The 20,451-nt window shown below is 31.3% G+C and overlaps 1 protein-coding gene across 1 annotated transcript; it reads right to left on the bottom strand.

Annotated features, from left to right (window-relative positions):
• Positions 1-11,480: 11,480 nt before the first annotated feature.
• On the bottom strand, positions 11,481-12,215 carry LOC149373523 (uncharacterized). Its single transcript, XM_089597103.1, has 2 exons — positions 12,031-12,215; positions 11,481-11,727 (listed from the first exon to the last, which is right to left on the bottom strand). Exons 1-2 carry the CDS (start codon positions 12,145-12,147, stop codon positions 11,527-11,529), a joined length of 318 nt encoding a protein of 105 aa, XP_089453229.1. The 5' UTR covers positions 12,148-12,215; the 3' UTR covers positions 11,481-11,526.
• Between the last annotated feature and the right edge of the window lie 8,236 nt (positions 12,216-20,451).

The raw sequence follows: 20,451 nt of genomic DNA, 5'->3' as shown, positions 1-20,451 counted from the left end.
GATTAACAAGTGGTGTATATTTTATTATGCCTGTAGCAGGCTCTTTGTTCAAGTAAATTACATTTCAGAAAAAAAGTAGCACTTGGCGACTCAACGAATTTCGTTTGCTACGTACGCCAAACTATGGTGCGTGAAACATAAATCTAGTGTACAACCAACAGCATGCAATTACAGTAATTTTTTTTTAATGAAAAAAGGACAGTTCTTATAAAAATGTTCTAAAACTGTATGATTTGAATATTTAATGGAGCAGTCAGGCTACTACAAATATAATGAAGAAGACTCACACGTACATGTCAAGCTTGCTTCTGTGAGTTGAAAAAGTATCGAGTTGGATTCCTAGTCATTTAGACGCATACTTGAATTTTTTCCAGACTATTAGGATAGACGGTCAAAATCACCCCCGCGTCATTAATATAACTTGTCGAGTTGGCCTCTGGCTTATCAGGATTCATAAAAAAAGTTGACGTAAACTTTTGTTAGAACTGTCTTAAATGCTTGGATAAACGGGAATAAGTTTGGGTTTGACGTACAAAACATGAACACTCATTTTTGAACACAAGAATCTCATTTTTTGTACTCGTTTGTTAGGCATACGTACTAAATTTTCCTCTACCACCTTTGGTTGCAGTGGAATCGACTGAGGGTTATTAATGAAATAGTTTAGACACTCATAAATCGACAGTTTGAAAACGACGAAAATCTTGTGAGGTTCAAACTCCACATCAATTTTTGTACGTTCAAATTTAAAAAATGAAAAAGTTATGATAAACTTATAAACTATAAAAATGATAAACTGTCTTCTGTGGGAGTAAACAGACAACTATTGGAAAGTAAAAGATTTAGATAAAAAGATTTACTTACTATACAATATAATAACAGACGTCTGCTTTTTGCTCATAAGCACAATTTTTTCGTTACTGTTTGTAAATAAAGCAAGTTTTTTTACCACGTGAAATAAAAATATAACACCTATATTAATGTATGAAACAATAAATTAAATCATAATTATAACACGTGAAAATATGTTCGTTGTGGAAAGTACGTGAGTTTTCTAAAAATACTCTCATTACTGGGTTGTTGTAGTCAAGTTTAAGATAGCTTTCGAAACTCCTTAAAGTATATTTCCAACACTGAACATCATTTCTCAACATTTTATGAAAATTAAATGTGCAACCATTTAAAAATAGCAGTGCACACTCAGCTAACTGTAGGTTTCTGTTTTACTCAACTCTAAGCCAGTGTTCTGAAATCCACTTGTCAAAATCAATTCATTATCATCATTTCTAACACTTTCATATTTTAAAATGAAGATTTGTTGTCAATCAGAAAAATTTTGCAGTGCTAATCAAGGTGCTAATGTATAGTTTATACAAGCAAGTTTTAACAAACATATATTTACAGCATTGTAATACTTCTATACCTAATAGTTCCGACTCAAATTTTTTTAAGGACGAGATCCAAAACGTATACATTTTAATTACTCAGGATCCAACTCGACCATACGTACTAATGATCCTTGATCACTCTGGAGCAAACTCGATCACAAACCTTAATGACCCGTAATGGCCCAGAAATGAACTCAAGCATCAAAAGAAAATCAATATTTCCCAGAAGTGAGTTCGATAATGGCCAACTCACACGTTACTCTCCAGTTGATTGTATCGATGAAATCATGATTAACTTACTATTGCACTGAAAATTACTGGTGAAATAATTTCTATAAATATTCCTCAATATGTTTTGTTTTTCGGATATTCAATTAAAAGCCAGAGTATTTACTATTTATTCGGAAACAGATTTAACTATAACTCGGATCAAATTTTGTAATAAAAATATTAAGCAATCTGAATTTTGTGAAATTTTCCAATATGTACGCACAACCTCGAAATGCGGTAGCAGATTTGAAGATAAATTTATAAAGTAGAAAATATACTACAAGCGATTTTATGAAAATGTTTCATTATGTACACGAGCTTAAAGTTCTCAAGCAACATACGATGCTCCTTTATTTTTATGCATTACATGTGGGACAATTAATCATTCAATTCTATTTTGATAAGTATCTTTTTATACAGTTCAGTATTTAGTATTTTTTAGTATTTTTTTATGTACTCGTATGCTTGGAACCACGTGCGATTATTTAATTAAGTTTTTTGTAGATATAGTAGTAATTTTATGTTATTTTACAATAAGGTAAGTCGGAACTAAATAAAAATAGCGGGATGTATGCAATTTTCCTTATTGATGGCACAGTCAACGCCCAAATTAAAAACAAATTTCATTTTCTTATTTAATAAAAATGTTTAATATTCACTGCATGTTAAAAAAAAAATTGAAGTGATAAAAAATTTTCAAGATTAAACTTATAGGTAACCTGATCATATTACTGTCAGATTGTTGTTCTAAAAAAAAATGTTGCCTAATTTTATTATAAACTTGTCCTGTAAAAATACTGTGCTTCAAAATTCTTGGACAAAAAAAATATAAAGAAAGCTGAAAACCAATGTGCTTATCTTCTAAAGTTTTATCTTCAAGTCACTTTTTATTTTAAACATACCACGAACAAGTGTTTTGGCATTCACTACTTGTGATGCGTACATTTTAAAAGTTACAATCCATTACTGGATTTATAAGTTCGTCATTGCCTTTTTCAATCAGACATTATTGCTCTATCCCCTCCAACTTGACTAGTTCGTTTTTTAAAAGTTGATGAGCTGTGCTTTATAAGACGGCATGATCGCTTTGTACATGTTAGAAGGTGTGCTATTATTGTCATCGTTGAACGTATTAAGATAGTTTTTGTACAATATTTTACGTTAAAAACCCAAGTTAAGTTTAATTTCTATCTTAGTTTCTGTCGAAATGGCAATCAATAAACCTTACAATCCGTCTGTTCTCGCGTTAATTACAGGAGCACTTGTTGTTACGATGTATTTTCGAATGTCCTGTGCAGCATCACAAGAATGCCTTTTCCGCGAAACAGACATACATAGTGTAGAAAAAACATTTATATGGAAAATTAACCATTACAGTGTTTGGACAAAAATACAAGCTAAACAAATGGGCTCAATTTCGTGGGACATCAAAAACTTACCCGTTTCACTGAAAATCACATTGTACCTTACAGAAGATTATGACAGTGATTACTCTACTTTACAAATGAATATTTCAAACTTTTGTAATTCTTCCCGGATTTCAATTGATACATGTAAAGAATATTCAAGGTATTTACCTCAATACACAGCAGTAGCTTCAATAATCAATAGAAATTATGAATTTGTCAAGTTAGACTTCGATAAGAACAACAAGTGGGACAGTTTTATAAAAAGAAGTGAAGTATTCGATCCAAAAAATAAGCTGCTTCAAGATGACTGCTTATTCATACTTGTAAAAGTTACATTTTATTACAATAAATATAATTACAAGTACAAGAATAAACCTCAACAAGATTGTAAAGTTGTTCCTCGATTCACATAAAGTTTCATCGGAAAACAAAAGGTAGCAGAAATGCTAGATGTAGCACATTATTAGTATTTATATTTTAATCTTGTTAATTGTGTAATAATGTTGATTGGTATGAAAAATAAAGAAAATAAAGATATATTCACTGGAAATATTACAAGTAACGTTCATAAATGTCTTCCCCTTAGACAGACTCTTATGAGAATGTAGAGAACTTTTGTTGATGACGGTCGGTTCAACTATTTTGACGTATAAGATTCAACACAGTAGATTATTTAATGGTAACGAGGGCAGCACCGTATAAGTGTATACTGTGCATAGCGAATACAACTTTATTATACAACGTACGTATGGAGCTTGACCATAAAGCTATTTTTTGTCTAGCTTTTTTAATTAAGGTATTTAATGTCGCAAAAAACAGCTCTCAATTCGATTACCGCAAACGGTACAATAAAATATGGTCTGTACGACGAAAATATTCTCTGAAATTATTTAATTCTGAATAATACTTACTTCCTGCGTAATGGCTTCGCTATATTAATTTGTGTACAAAAAAACCAGGAGGAGTAAATGTGGGTATTACTGCCTCTTTTATCGAGACATTTTCGCAAGGCTATTGAAACTTGAAGACTTATTTTTAACATGCTTATTACTATCCTTAAAGTTGCAATCAGATACCTAAAAAAATATTTGACTCTTTTTGATTTGATGATTTAATTATTATACAATTATTAATGAAGTTAGTTAAAGAATGGTATAACTGCCATCATACATGTATTACTACCAACAAATCTATTACTGCCCATGTATTACTGCCACTTTTAAATACGTTTACTTCTAAAGTAATTAAAGATTAATTTTTGAAATAAAATATAGAGGAGACCGGGGCAGAATGGGCTGAGATTTTTTAAAACTAATATAAAACTGTAATAAACAAATATAATAATTAAAAACTCTTTATTTATTTTACAAGCTCTTATAAATAATATTATTAATTATTTAGACACAAAAAATAAGGCTAATTTTTTTTAAATTAATTTAATTTCTAATTTAATTTTAATGGAATAAGAAACGGACGAACTTCAATATTCCCATACCGCCCCAGCCGTGGGGCGAAATGGGTGTAGCACTGAGACGGTATGGGCGTGTACATTTTAAATGGAACAATTGTTTCTATTAAAATGTATCATAAAAAGTGTTAGTTCTTGACTATATCTAACAAAATAATAAAAACAAAGTGCTGAATAAAAAGATGGTGAAAATCAAATTAAAAAGTTTTTTTTTAATGTGTATTCTGAAAGAACAGAATTTTATATTTTACGTTTTTATCACAATCAATTTGTAATTTGTGGCTTGTATTGTAAGTCTCTCTCCAAGTAATTTTTATTTAAAATCATGATAATTACGTCATTTTTGAAGATTAAAAAAAAATAGGTAACTAGTTTAAAGTTTAATAGTTAAATTTTAACTAAAAATTATTTTTGCGCCTCCACATGCCATTTATATTTATGGTTCATTTAAAATCCGTAAAGAAATATTTCTTAGAGTAAGTTTTTTTTATATATTTAATGTACTTAATTAAAATAAGATAAGATTACATTTTTAGTAATTGTCTGTTCGGCTTCCAACATTAAAAAAAAGGAAAAATTAACAAATTCTTCGCTATAGTTTATTAAATATTGCAAACACCCATATTCCGCAGTTACCTATTCTGCCCCGGTCTTTCCTAGTGCAACATATCAACAAAGGTACTATAATTAAATTAAATACAAATTTTATGACCAATATTTCATTTGTGTTACATTACAACATTCAACTATTTACAGGAACTTTCGTTTTTAATACAGTTAGAGTCGTACTTCTTGGTCCTTAGATAACATTGTTTACATGAATATTAAAACCTGAAATTATATATTTTCTTACATATTATACCTATGACTAACAATCACTGTTACAATTCAATTCTAGATGCAACTTTTTAGTTTCTTTTTAGCCATATTTTTTCTTTAACAATATCTCACGTGTACTTGTTTAAACAAAAAAATCGTAGACAAAAGGTAAACACAACTTCCAACTTCGATGCCGCTCTATAAGGCTAGATTAATCCAACATACTGAAAAGCCTGGCAGTAATTGCAACACGGCCTGAAATCTATGGATCAGACACTGCCACTTAAATGAAAAATATGAGAAAAATTGAAAGAAAAAGTTAATGATTTAAGTAAAAATAGCACCTTTTATTCTATTAGGAAAACTTCATATACTCATAAATATACTATTTGAATGATGCGTTTTCATCGTTACTGACAGGCGGGAAAAATTGAATCGTATAGCCAGAATCACTCGGAATCACTGTCGACAAATTTTTACATTTCATTGATTTATAATAAAGCTTTATGCATATATTTAGTCGTATTAGACATCTATAAGCTTTAATAAATTATAAACTCATACGACCAATGGTATACAAGCGAATGTTGATACATCTAAATCATTGTATCAAGAGGTGCATATGCATAGATGGCGGCACTTTCAATACAAACACTTTATATTCTCCATACATGCCCTTTTTTTCAATATCCAATATACTTACTTTAAAACTCATAATATCAAACCACATTAATTCTTCTTCAAGAAAATTTTCTTAAGAAATAAATAAGAATGAGAAAAATATCATCCCCGTGTTCGGATCAAACTCACAACCTCCTATATTTACTAGACAGTTGCTCTATCACTTGAGCTACCGAGGAGCTGGACATTCACTCGCACCGTAAGTTTTTTAGTGGCAAAAATTGCAGTCCTACCCCAGCAGTGCATGAAGCATAGAGTTAGGAGTCGTGCACTTCGGTATCCTGACTACCGACGACACTGTTCTCTCATAGACAAACGACTAACTTTACATATCAAAACACTGCGGTATTCCATTCTGCAAGTCTCGGGCGAAGCCGAGACGGGGGGTCGATAGTTTACTTATAAATTCAAAAACTGCCTATTGTTAGATACAATGTATTTATAAATATTGTTGGTAAAATTCATAATCACTTTTTTTCCAATAACTTAAAAAATTAAAATATCAGGTCTACTTTTTTGCGAAGCTCTTTCATAATTATTCTAAATACAAAAAACACGTTTTCATAAGTTAAAATTTTTTTTACAATTTGCTTTAATTTATATTCCACAGTTATGTACGGTAGATATATCAAATTATATTTCCATCTGGAATCCTTTAGTTTATTTGATAAATAAATAAACTAATAATTTTTTGCCTAAAACTGTGCGGTTGATTTATATATGTTAAAATAATGCCAAATTCTTTTGTTTTCTTCCTTACTTGTACAGACTTCATTAACCTTGTTTTTAAAACCCCCATCCCCCTGCCAATTTTTAGGAGCCAGCTGCAACTCCTCTATCCTCCACACCTTCTGTTATTACGAATCTGCAATTTTCTTCTACTTCTTTACCTCTTACGCCTCATGCTCAGTATTTAAAATTTTTTATTTAATTGACTTAAGTAAATATAGGTCTAGGTTTTTTTTCATTTCTAGAATAATCCTTTTTAGTTGTATAACAATTTAAATTTCATATATTCTTTTACACCGACCTGGAGAAAATTATATTTAATTTATACTCATGAATTTAGAATAAATTGATACATTATTCTTTTTATTACTGTTTTAATCAGTAATTTAAGGACTTTTTTATATAATTTTTATGAGTATAAGGTTTAAACACGATGACCTTTTTTTGTTATTATTGAATTTATTTCGATGTTAAATTATTAAACAAATAAATGTAATCACATGTCATGTGACAGAGAACACTTCAAAATTACTACTTAACATTACAAGAAAATAATAAGAACCATGCTAGTCATCGCCAGTAGCCCAACGCATTTACGAAGTGACAATTATTCTTATTGCCAATTTTAAAAAAATAATTGTAAGTATTATTATATGAAGACAATTAGAGCTTCGATGGCTTAGTGGTTAGCCGGAGATAATCGAGGGGTCATGGGATTGAGTCCTATCGAAAATTGTTGAGATATTTTCCTTGGGCTTTTCCAATGGGATGAGTATCCTGGATGCCAAAACACCACTTATCCGAATTTTAAAACGAATAGTGGATTTTTTCTGGTGATGTCTGGACCTTCAGGGGCTTCCTTTGCGAAATTGGTTATAAAAAGGTCGGTATAGCGAGTTAGATTGTAATTGGAAAAATATCTTTCCATTAAACTTGATAATAGCTGGGGTGTACTTGAAAAATGCGTAATAAACATACACATTTTTGTAACAGTTTTTTAATACGTATGAAAAAAAAACATCTAATAGGAATCAGTACTTTTGAGAAAATACAACTGAAAAACTCTTTCAAAATATTAATCGAACAATATTCATAATACAAGTATTTCTTAACAAAACTACATCATTACACAGTATTGATACATCGTGTTATGCAGTAATATTCAACTATCTCTTGGCTGAAATCTACTTCTGATGTTGGTATTGCCAAGAAATTAAAAAAATTTAATTATGTCCATTATTTAACTATTTTAAGACTTATATGCAGTGAATCGTCATTTTGATTCAAAAGATGTAAGTGCACTAAAAATTAAGCCTCATTTATAATTTATCCCAAATCAAAATTTACTTTAAAAAGCATATATTTATTTTCTATAGATAATAATGTCTACTTTGAACATATTTAAAAATTTCATTCGTAACCCTGCATTTTTATTTGTAATTTTTTTGTCATCGAAATTTTTTTTAAAAAAAACTATATTTTCTTTGTTCGTGTCGTTTTCACATTTAATTTGCATTAAAATTAACTTTTTATTGTTGCATCTTGACATTGCAACATATAATGTCCATTCAAAAATAAAGATTTTTCAAGTATAAACCTATGCTGTTAAAACTTTGACTTCGAGACTTATTGATTGTGATAGCAAATGCTAAAGTTAAAGAAAATTACTTTCTGAACAAAATAAATTCTAATAAAGACGTATTTCTAGAATTGAATGTTATTTTTGGTTTTAAAAACTCTGTTACCTATTTAATTTCCAATTATTATTTCTGCTTCAATATTATGCTTTACTAATTGAATGGTTTTTAATCTTGCACCATTGCATAATCCGTCACCTATGCTTAAATTTCTGATCAACATAACCATTGCTCCAATTTTTAAATGAAGTTCATAGAGTGCTAGGCTTTTACGAAAACTATACAATACCTCAATTGTAAAGTTAATATAAATATTACCATCCGATTTATCAACACCTTTATGCGTTACGTAATCTATGTTGAAATACATTTTTGTGTATCCCTTTATTTGATTTAGTATTTTATTGTTTAAAAAATAAGCATATTCTTTATGATACGCCAGTGTTACACTGTTTATTAAACAATAATTATTTCCAATAAAAATGTTTTTAAAAACCTTTTTTGTTTTTTATTTTAAAAGGACATTAAATTTCTAGATTGTTTCTTCTCTAATTTTCAATAATAATTTTGAAAATTCTTAATCTTCTGAAAATCACTTAATTTTAGTACACGAAAATAAGACTAAGGAATCGATGATTTAATAGTTTACATAAAAAACCGTACTTCTAAACCATTTTTTATGGCTGCCAAATTTGATGAAAATCTCCTCCTCAAATTATTATTTTGTTCCAAAAGCCTCATCCTAAACAGTTAAATCAACTTCTCTTAATTTTCTATTTTCTGATTTTGATTCCAAGAAAATACTTCCAACATTGTTCAATTCTAATGGAGAATGAAAAGTTTTATGACTAGTCATTTTTTTTTGAACGTAAAATAGAGGCAATACCAGTCTAAGCCGTTGGTAAAATTTTTTCATTCTGAGAAATAAAATAATGTATAATTGTTTTATATGAAAAGGTCTTCCCTGATCCTCCATAAAATAATTTTTTTTTCTTTTCACAAATAGTTTTGAAAATATCTTTCTGGTCGTCATCCAATTGAATATACATTGATTTAAACATGCGTTTGCAGAATACAATTTCCTCGCTACTATCGTTTTTCTGTAAGTTTATTTTTTTTAGTGAGGGAAATCAAATGAATCATAGCATTTATGTTCTAAAAAATACTATGAAAGGAATTTTAGTTACACAATTGAGTGTTGCTGAGGTCACTCTACTGCTCATATTTTTAATTAATGTATTTTTCATTAGCTTGATTATATTTTTATTCAAAAAGTATTACAGGTGCTAAAAATTATATTTAGTAAGGAGACCATGGAAGAAAATAAAAAAAATTAGAAAAACTAAGAAAACTAATAAATTATACAACAATGGAACGAAGTTTTCAGTTTATTCTCAATACAGGGAGCCGCAGCCACGCCCATTGTAGTATTATACTTCATAAGAAGCGTTCTTGCACAAAATAGATAAATAAGACTTATATCAGCCGCATACACATTAAAATTAACAGAAAAGTGATAACAAACAAAAAATTGATGCACTGTGGTAACTTCTAACAATCTATTTTTGAAATTCTGGATCGTTATCTTAATCTTTATGTAGGATGCGTATTATTATGATATTTTTTAATGTAATAAAACTTAAAAAGTGAGACGATTGCACTTCGAAAATTACTTTATCTAATAAAAATGTTTGTATAAAATATGTTTTAATTTCGGTGACAAGTGTGAAAACATTGTTATACCTAGTGCAAATTATAAAAAGATTGTTTTCACTTTTAACTAGAAATGTAGATAAAAGATATCAGGCTACTTTGTAATTATTTTTTTGATAATACAATTTTACAAAAGTGGGCATGAAATTGTTATTTATCATAACTTAGTCTATATTTGTTTGCTTATAATAATTTTATTTGGATCACCTAACTTCAATAATTCCGGCATTACTCATAAGGCAGAAAAATCATCAGACACGTGTTTGTTAGACAAGTCTACTATTAACTTATATAAACTAATAGGTAACTAACAAAGGTTTGTCTCCACCATTTTTCCATTATTTCTTTTTAAATGACTTTGTAAAAGGACGAAAATTCATTTAAGAACAATCATGGATTCAGATGTGATTTTTTGTAAGGACTATGTTATACACTTACGTGGCACAATAGTGTTAGTGGAACAAAGAGAAAGCAGAACAAGATGGAAAAATGAAGGTCAGAGAAACCTGAAAATGACAGTACTAGCAAAAACCAGAAATATATGCAAAAACATATTTCATATATCACATGATTCTTCTAACTTGAATTATATTTTTAATGATTTATTAGGAATGTATTTCTTCATAGTATCTATAGTATACATTAAACAGTGTTTGAATTTTTTCAAGACATTTTTGGTGTGCTGAGTAAATGTGAGAATAAGGAAGAACCGAAGAGCACACTGAAATATCAGATTTGTTCGAGGTTTTTGCTTAAAAGTGTTTTAAACCCTAAAAATAGTTTTACATTTTAATGTAGAACTGTGTAATATTAGAGGTATCTAAGGTTCTCTGAAATCCTTGGAGCTAATGCTATGATTTTTGAATAAAACTCAAACTCTCTCCATATTGCTAGTATATAATATATATTAGCAATATGGAGAGAGTTCTATAATATATGATCAGTGCTCATCATGTTATAGAAAAACAGGTCTCTTTTGCGTAAAATCTACTTGCAACGTAAGTAAGATTAAATTTTTTTATCAATAAGATTATAAGTGCACAATGTCAAAAAGTTTTCGTTAATATTTTTAGGTGACAAGCATTTTGTAAACTTAATTTTTTAATGTTGTAAATCATATTATCAACTTTCACAAACTCTTAGACAGATGACAAATTTTCTCTCCACATTTTTTTCGTTTATCATCTTTCGTAATTTTGTCAACAAAATAAAATCCATTGAGATACAGGAACAGGTGGAGCAGGTTTTTATTAATGCAATTAAAACTACGAAAACTCTAACATACTTCGTTTACATTTGTCAATGAAAAAAAAAAAAAATTGAATAATGGAATAATATCACTTTATTCTTCATTTCTCTACATACTTATTTCTTCTAAGATTGTAATGGATTGATTTAAACTTAAAATGTTTTTAACGGTCTATACTTGATACTGACTCGTTCTTTGGAGGAATAATAATACATAAAACGTTGTCTGAGAGAAACCTTGCCTCAGCCCTATTGAAATCCCACTGATCTAGGTTGTACGTCAAGGTTGTTTCTGAGGAAGAGTTATCATCCTCGTCTTGTTCATTTTTCTTGATACCCTTAAATAGTATAGGTCTGCCTCTGGCCTAAAAAATAAAACATATTGCTTTACTAAAAATGTTGTTTTGCAATGGAATCAGTTTAATGCACATTAATATCATGGTATATCACAAGACATCTGGAAGATAGAACACATTAAACGTATGAAACACATCAAAAGAACAAAAGAAAGAGGACATAGAAAAAGATAGTAAAGTTTAAGGTGTCCCTGACAAACTCAGTGCCAACTATTTTCTTTTGATAGACAGTCTATAGAAAAGCCATTTTATGAAAATTTAAGATATCTTAGAGAAAGTGAAGTACATAAATGCCACCGCCAATGGGCATACCTTATTATTAGTAGTTGAGGTGCTGAAATCAGTGTTGGATATAATAGACAACTTTTTCAATTCTTCAGTAATGTTGTGGGACGAAATAACCTGACCAGCTAAATCTTGCTTCTTCATCTCGTTCTTAAAGAATAACTGTGTAATGCTAATTAAAAAAAGTCTGAAGAGAAACTAACAAGCAACGAATAGTTTTCAGTGTTGCTGCTATACGTATCACGTGCATGACAGCATTACCGCGTATGATTAATATCTGTTATCTTGCCAACTTAAAACTATAACAGGCACTTTTGTTAATGATACCTTGTAGAGTGAACATTATCGTAGAAAATCGTGTAGTAAAATTGTTTCTCACTTTCTACTATCCATTCTTTACAGTGCCGTCTTTAGGCATAAGCCAACGAAGCCCAGGCTTGGGGCCCCCGCCTTGAGGGGAGCCTCTTCATATTCGATTTTTTTTTTTTTTCAACTAATTTAAATAAAAAATTTTAATTTTCTTATTAGTTATGCAATGATAAAATTAAAAAATCTACTATTAGCATAAATAATAAGTTTTAATTTAGTATGGGTTGTGCGTTTTATAAAATATACAAAAATATTTTTATCCAATCATACTTCAAATAAAATTTTGTATTGAAGTAAAAAATTTACAATAATTTATAATTTTTTTCTTGATTTTTTAAATGCAAAATCAGAGATAATGGTTTCAAAGTCGATGTTGTTGCAAAGATCTGATTCAATAAACATTAGTGCCAAACTATTTAGTCTTGTATCTAGCATTATATTTCTGTACTCATCTTTAAGAAATTTTAGAGCTGAAAAAAATCTCTCTCCAGTGCAGTTTGTTACCATCATACATAAAAATATTCGGAAATATATTTTAATATTTGGGAAAGTAGAAACTGAGAATTTTTTTTTTATTCTGGCTTACAAATCAATTATCGATGAATTACTTATTTTTCCTGATGTTTCCAAATAAAATTTGAAATGAACACATTCAGAAATCAACGATTCTGTATCTATGTCAATATCATATTTTTCAGCTAGTGTTTCACACTTTTGTTTTATTGCTTCGTCAGTTATCTCTTGCAAATGGAAAAAAAAACTAAAATTCTCATTGATTTTGCTATACGCTAATTTTCGTTTTTTCAGGTTAACGGAAAGAGAATCTATAATGGGATAAAAGGTTTCGATTTTTAATGAACCTTCTCTGTTGAAAAGGGTTTCATCACTTTGTCCCTCGAATCTTGTTAATTTAACACTTCTACTCTTTAATCTAGTTTTTTTTTCATTAATTGTTATTTTATTACTCTCAATGAATTCTTTGGTTTTGCTTATATAATCATCAAATGTATCTCTTAAATTATAAAGGTATTTCTCGAGCGAATCAAGTAAGTTAACAACCACAGCTAAGTCCAATGTCTCTTTTTGCAAAGTTTTGTTAGTTGAATTGATTTTACACAAAACTTCATCCCAAAAAATGGTAAGAAAAATATTATCAAATTGAGTTAGTTTTTCGAATAAACTTAAAGACTCGAGTCTAGTCTCACTTGATTGTGTTGTATCACTGGTAAGTAGCAACAGAGATTTTGAAATATTGCCATAACTTCCACGGAGAGCAGTGAGAGCATCACTTATGGCTAACCATCTGGTATCGGATAACGGTTTTAGCAGCTTTTCTTTGTCACGTAGGACTGATACTAACTTTTGCCACCTGTATGTGGATGCCGGAATAAAAGTGTACAATTTCTGCACTAAATAGAAAAATTTCGTGACCACAGCACTACAGTCTAAGCTTTTAACGCTAATCGAATTCAAAGAATGTCCAGCGAAAGGTACATACTCAGCGTATTTATTTAACTCCTTTAGTCTATAGCCTAGAGGCCTGAATATTGTCCTGACATATTTGACGCATTGTCATATGACTGGCCACGACAGTTATTGATACTGATACCATTATCATTTAAAAATGTTAAAACGACTTTAGACAAATACTCAGCTCCATGGCCATGCATCAAATGCCAAAAATCTTTCACGTGGACCATCATTGGTGACATAGCGAATAGTAAAAGTCAATTGGTCCTGATGTGAAATATCAGGAGTTGAATCTTCAGTTATAGAATAATACTTTGCTGCCTTGACTTCATTTATTATATAATCAAAAATTTGTTTTGCCATCAGTTCTAAAAGTTCTTCTATGACCGGATCCTTTATTCGAATGATTTTCAAAATGAGTTTCTAAAAAAGAGTCGTATTCACTTATTAGTTCAAGCAATCCTACGTAGTTACCATTTTTTTTAGATCCTAGTTCTTGATTAGCTCCTCGAAAAGCTAAACCTCGAGATGCCAAAAATTTAATTGTGCTAACAAGTCGATGAATCACCTCCGTTCAATATTTCTTTTTATTTTCAAAGTGTAGCATTAATTGTTTATTGATACAATCAATAAAATTTTTTTGCTTGCTGTAAGCTAATAAACAATTTTTATTCTCTGCATTTTCTTCGTGCTCATGAATTCGTTTCATACCATTCCTCCAATCATCGAATCCGGATGAACTGAACTGATTATTTTGGGTTGACAATAATTTGCATACAAAGCAATATACTGATCCAGAGGATGGCGAATATAATAACCGTTCGCGATTGATTGTCTCACCATTTCTTAGTTTACGAATACATAACGATACCATCAGCATTATATTCTTTTTCTTACAATTTGGCTCATTGTATGTACGAATAGATTTTTCAAAAACATCATCAATATTTTAAAATATTGCCGGGCCTTTTTGGATACTATGTGCAACAAAAGTATCACTATTCTTCCATTTAGCTGGATCTGTTGAATAAATGATTTCTTCACTATTCTCTGTAAAAATTCAAATAAGTAAATTCATTATTTAACTGTGCATACTAATAATTTATTAACTTATTGTATTTAATACTTTTATTACTTTTTTTATTTAAATTTGATTTTAAGTATATGTATTTAAATTGGTGAAAAATATTTATAAGTCATTCGTAAAATTAATCTAAAGAAAAATTATAGAACAATACTCAATTAAATAATCCTGGTTATTCAAAAGATTTTTAATATGTATGTATAAAATAAAATAATATATTATGCATAAAAATTATACATATAACAACAGCTTTGACAAGTTTTGGTATACTTTGCTCAGACAATTAGACCGGACTGTAATGATTCTGAAGAAATCTAATAAATCAGGCTCAAATACAAGTTAATTAGTCGAGTTGCCTGCTCAATTTGTGATTCAGATCGTTCTGAATCAGACAAGTTCCTAATGACTTATGAGGTCGAGAAAATAATCTGCCGACACAGGTAACGAGAGACTTAATAGCTTTACTGTCCTCTAACCTCAAAGTCGCACCTTCACCGCTTTGTTTTCGGCTATCGAGCAGTAAAATAGTATACGTAACTTGTCCGAAAGGCTTTTTTACGAACCTCGTTACGGCCCTCGCCTTCGGCTCGTGCCGCAAACTTCTTGGTTCGCAAATACAGCCTTTCGCAAACTCGTTCGTAATCTACTAAAGATATTGAAATACCTAAAAATGACCCAGGTGTTGATCTTCCAACTTGTTATCTATCAAAAGTGTTGTTACTGCAATTCAATTGTAAATCTTCATCATTGCTGCAATCCTAATGAATTATCACCAATTAGAATAATAGTGAATCAAAACTTAATCAACAGTGGTACGAAAACATTTGAAAAATGCACTTACTTGACGTGTCAAGATCGTTTTGCCTGCGGCTATCATTTTGAAAAATCGTTACTTTTTCAATTTCAGTCAGCTCAGGGATACTTTCACTACCATCACTGTGATTAGTAACTGTTTCTTTTGGATAAAAAAACTTTGAAATTTTAAGCAAACTTGCTTGAATTTCTTCAAGATTCTCCTTTTTCTTTTCAGCTTTAGCTCGCTTTTCTGCACCACTTGGATGCATGCGTTTCATTGTAAAATTTTATTTTTTCCCAAAATTTTGTAATAAAAACTTTAAACCGTGTAGGTAACTTAAAACACAACACTTGTTTCAGCTAGCTTTTGCATAGATAGAGAGTTTGCACTGGTTTTTCGCAGCAGATGATATTGCCACTGTATATATACTCTGAACCGCCAGAGCTCTAGTTAAAAATGGTGGAATGAGAAAGAAAAATTCGAAATGAAAAGAATTAAGTTTTTTGAATAATTTTTTGAATTAGTCGTTTGATGCAATGATAATTCTATTAAATTTAAAAGAAGCAAAGTTCTGGGGCAATCGTTGCTAGGCGTTTATTTTTATTGATTTTAATAATCAACCGACTCTCCATTGCGTACACAGAAAAAAAAGTTACAGAAATTTTTATGATAAAAGTAACGGTAAAGCTGTGACCAGCTAATTTGTACTAAAATTTTCATCGTAGTTTCACGATAATTTTTAAGTAGCAGAAAAAATAATCTCTATAGTCTGCTACACTTTTTGCCGTTAAGCTACGGTAATTTTTCCCTCGATTTTTCCCCTGTTTAAGGCTGCGGTTACATGGGGCGGAAAATTGCGCCGCAGAACTTTGGCAGGACAGTCTTTCTATAACTATATACACGGGGAGCTTTACTCTGATTGGCCAACCGAAATTCCATTGCGTAAATTTCCGTAGCGTGTACACACTGTACACGCAGCCTAAGAAAAAGATTACGTTGACGGTCGACAATGTAGGTAATTACATGAGTCGAGGAAGTTGATCTCAAGGTAAAGAATTTTTGCTTTTGCATTACACTTTTTAACCTTGATGAGATCAATGTGATTACCAACACTGTCGATGTTGACCTGTGGCGTCGTCTTTTTTGCATGTAATTTTTGAATTTACTGGCCTTGTAAGGGTTCCATAGGAGGATCCCTTTTAAGATAGGAGGATCCACCATTTTTATCAAGATAGGATGAGTTCATAAAAAATCGAAGAAGAAACCTGAATTCTAATATTTATATTATGTAGGACATTGTTAAAAGGTAAAAAATAGGACTCTTACTTTACTTGCCAATGTTACATGATATAAAAAAAAATTGAATCTGAATTAGCGCTTTTAAATTTCCCAACTTTATTAATATGATAGGACGGATCATTAAGATGGATAGGACCGGTAAGTTTCTTAAGTATACTCTTTTTTGACTAAAACTTACAGTAATTGTGACTGTCTGGATACCTCAGGGTGATCTTCTCTGGCCTGCTGTCGAAGCCCCAGACTAATCAGAAGAAAAATTACTAAGTCCAAAGCTTTGGAGCTAGTTGTAGAGATCTCTTCCAACGGCTCCTGGTATAACGTCGAAGACATTGGTGTATAAAGCACCTTTTTTTGCAGACTTAATTGTTTTGGTGATCTAAGGTGGAGAGATCAGTAGAGATTGGTTCGTGAATTTCGCTCGCTTGTCCCATTGGCTCAAGTTTTTTTTTCTTTCATAGTTGTTAGGTTCGCCCAGCGCAGATCTTGGAGAGGATCGGTGATTCCTGGTTGAATGCTTAGAGTCGAGAGGGTAATATAGGGTCGTCGGTGACCGGGGTTCCCAGCTTTGCGCTTGTGGCGACAACCAGTGAATGACTGACTTATAGTGGCCGTCTTTAGTTAATATAGTCTTCTAGTCGACGAATCGTTTTCGGAAATGGTAGTAAAAATGGATTTGTTGGCAAGGTAGTTTAAACTTAGGTAGCCCTTAGAAAACCAATGAGATTGATGGTTATGTAGGGAATGAAAATACTTATAATGGCCCTGAAAAGGGCCAGTGGTGAAACTTCCAGCTACTCCTTATTACTATTTTTGATGATAAAGAGCTGGCTGAAGGTAGCTTGACTCTTACCCTCGAAGTCTCTGTGTACGGAGACCGCGATGAAGGGAGGTACGCCGCTGATTAAAAAATATTTTATCTTCAGATCGTTTTCTCCGGATAACCAACCGCTCATCGTTAGTCGGGAATATGGGCCTAGAAAATACCTTCTCTGTGGGTATGCCGTTGGGACAACTACTGAGAAGGAAGCCGTTGTGCATGGCTGCCCATGCTCCTCAGGGCTGTCTTCCCTGGCTTGCATTTTTAGTATAAAATTCTCTGACGGCACCAGGCCGGATGGTGAAACGGCTACATAATTCTGAAGTGTTGGAGCAGATTGTGCTCTGGCTAGATACGTCTCCTGGCATTCCACCAGAGACGGTATCGGTCAGAATGTTTTTTCATTGATGGCACTCACTAATCCTGGAGGTTCAGGATGGAAGTAGACCTAGGTCACTTGCCCATTGGAGAAGAGTGTCGTCGGTAACCGGGATACCCAGCTGCACAACTATCATCGACATTTTCAATGCAGCTCGACCAACTGTCGGTAGCCAACTACAGAAATTCACGAGACGCTTCAGCCTATTATAACCACACTTATTTAATTCTGTTGCAGGTAGCTTCTATTTTATGTTGACGCCACCTGGAGGATCCTACTGAACTAAAGTGAAAAGCTGGTGTATTTGCAAAACTTTGAGCTTGTTTATTGTTATTGTCATTAAATTTTTTTAAGATAAAAACCATACTAAAAACATCTAGAAAGTGTCAAGAGTCGGTTAGCAAAATTTCAGCAAAATCGGTTCAGTAGTTTTCGTGGTTAGCGATTACAATGGTTTTAGCGACTTTGCTTTATATTACTGAAAAAAAAAATCAGTTGGAACGACTGCCAAAGACGGTAGATTTGACGAACTAGAAGTAGTAACTACTGTGGCCGTTAGGAGTACAGATCGTAGACGGTTGTAGCAACAGATCAGCCAATAGTAGCTACTACAGCACAACGTATGTTGTTGTAACAGACAGTTTTTGTGCCTTTATTACGACATGAATATGTATTGATGATGAGTTTGTTAAATGATAAAATGGTTGTTTATTAAACACACACACACACACACACACACATATATTTATATATATGTATATATATACACATGCAAGTATTTTAATTGTAGAATATTTAAAATTAAAAATCAAAGTTTGGAGCAAAACTGCCAAAATTTTGAAGAAAAAAATTTTAACTTTTGAGTTGTACGCATGGGTTACAGCAGTACAATCAACTGCCAGAAATAATCCTATCTGTTTTCTATGACTTATGTGTATTGGTTGACAATTTTTATCACCATAACTGACTTAATTGACACCCAATACAACTAAACTATTGAATATAGAATTGAAAACATTTGGCAACGTTAATTCACTAACTGTGGCAGTTGCACATTTAAATTTAATTTCTTTTTTGACTGATATTTTACATATAAAGCTAGCCTACTGATATTAATTTATTTGTCACCTATTTGTTAATTTTTTTATACTTATTTATGTATAGTTAATTAAATCGAATTTATGGGTTAAACTAACATTTAAATCGTCCGATGAACTGATCCAATTTCCACTCAAGTTTTTGTTGAACAAAATCATCCATTGTTCAAATCACTGTTAGAATTTTTTAAATCCCCTTATTAATGCACTGTTCGAATCAACTCATCTTTTGTTCAATGGATTTTTCAAATTAGTTTGTAATATATATAGTTGAGCGGTAGTATCAACAGACTAAATGTAGTAAGCATGACTACCTGTAGGTGTGGTAATAGCTACCAGAAGAGACAGTTACAGCTGCAGTCTGTGACAGTAATGGCAACAGACATTTTGAGAAACATTTTTACCGACTGGCATTCAATAAGTAGTTCCAACTGATTTTTTATTTTCAGTGTATATTAGTAAGATAAAGTACTTGCCACCACGCGCACGCGCTGCCGTTGTCGCCGCCGCTATAGCGCCACAAGTAGAATTACTGTATACAAGCGCACCTCTCACTTCGTTTCGATACGTTGTTCCCTTACATTTGACGAGCTCATTCTAACAAGATCTGGAATTCGGTGTCTCCAAGTAACAGTTGTATAGTGCATTTTTTTTTTCATGATCGGTCGCAAGTTTGACAGTAATGCTGCGTCGAGTGAAGCGATAATCGAGTACGAACAAGAGAATAATGTGAAGCTTTCAAAGTACCAATGTCAAAAAGGTAACACGGATCCTTTAATCTATAAGTCCATGAACTATCGGTGTAATCACGCTGGTAATTATGTCTCTATTGGAAAGAGAACGAGTGTCACTTGCGGGTACCCATTTAAAATCGCAATAGGTAGTGCTGGAGATAAGCTACATATTTCAACGAATTCGCAATTACATCATAACCTTGCCTGTTAAAGCATTCGAAGAGAAAGACAAAATGGTGTAACTGCTGAAGGTACTATGAAGGAACCTTAAGGGAAAGAACAAAAAACTAAAAAAAAAGGGTAGTAGACAAAAGAAAATTGTAAAATCAAGTAACAAGAGTATTGCAGTAAGTAGGACTGATGCAGAGAAGAAAGAACAAAGTGAAAATGAAGGAAAAAATGT

This window comes from Copidosoma floridanum, unplaced genomic scaffold (assembly GCF_036245765.1).
Source record: "Copidosoma floridanum isolate Cflo_tuat_1 unplaced genomic scaffold, Cflo_Japanese_pri ptg000030l, whole genome shotgun sequence".
NCBI lineage: Eukaryota > Metazoa > Arthropoda > Insecta > Hymenoptera > Encyrtidae > Copidosoma > Copidosoma floridanum.
Note: the sequence above shows the minus strand (reverse complement) of the source record. Positions and strands in the feature narration are given on the sequence as shown.

What these genes read in the sequence shown, in the direction of transcription:
- LOC149373523 (XM_089597103.1), bottom strand. Translation starts at nt 12,147, where the DNA reads ATGAAGAAGCAAGATTTAGCTGGTCAGGTTATTTCGTCCCACAACATT. An exon ending in CCTCAACTACTAATAATAAG is followed by an intron (nt 11,728 to 12,030) that starts GTATGCCCATTG and finishes TTTATTTTTTAG; the next exon opens with GCCAGAGGCAGACCTATACT.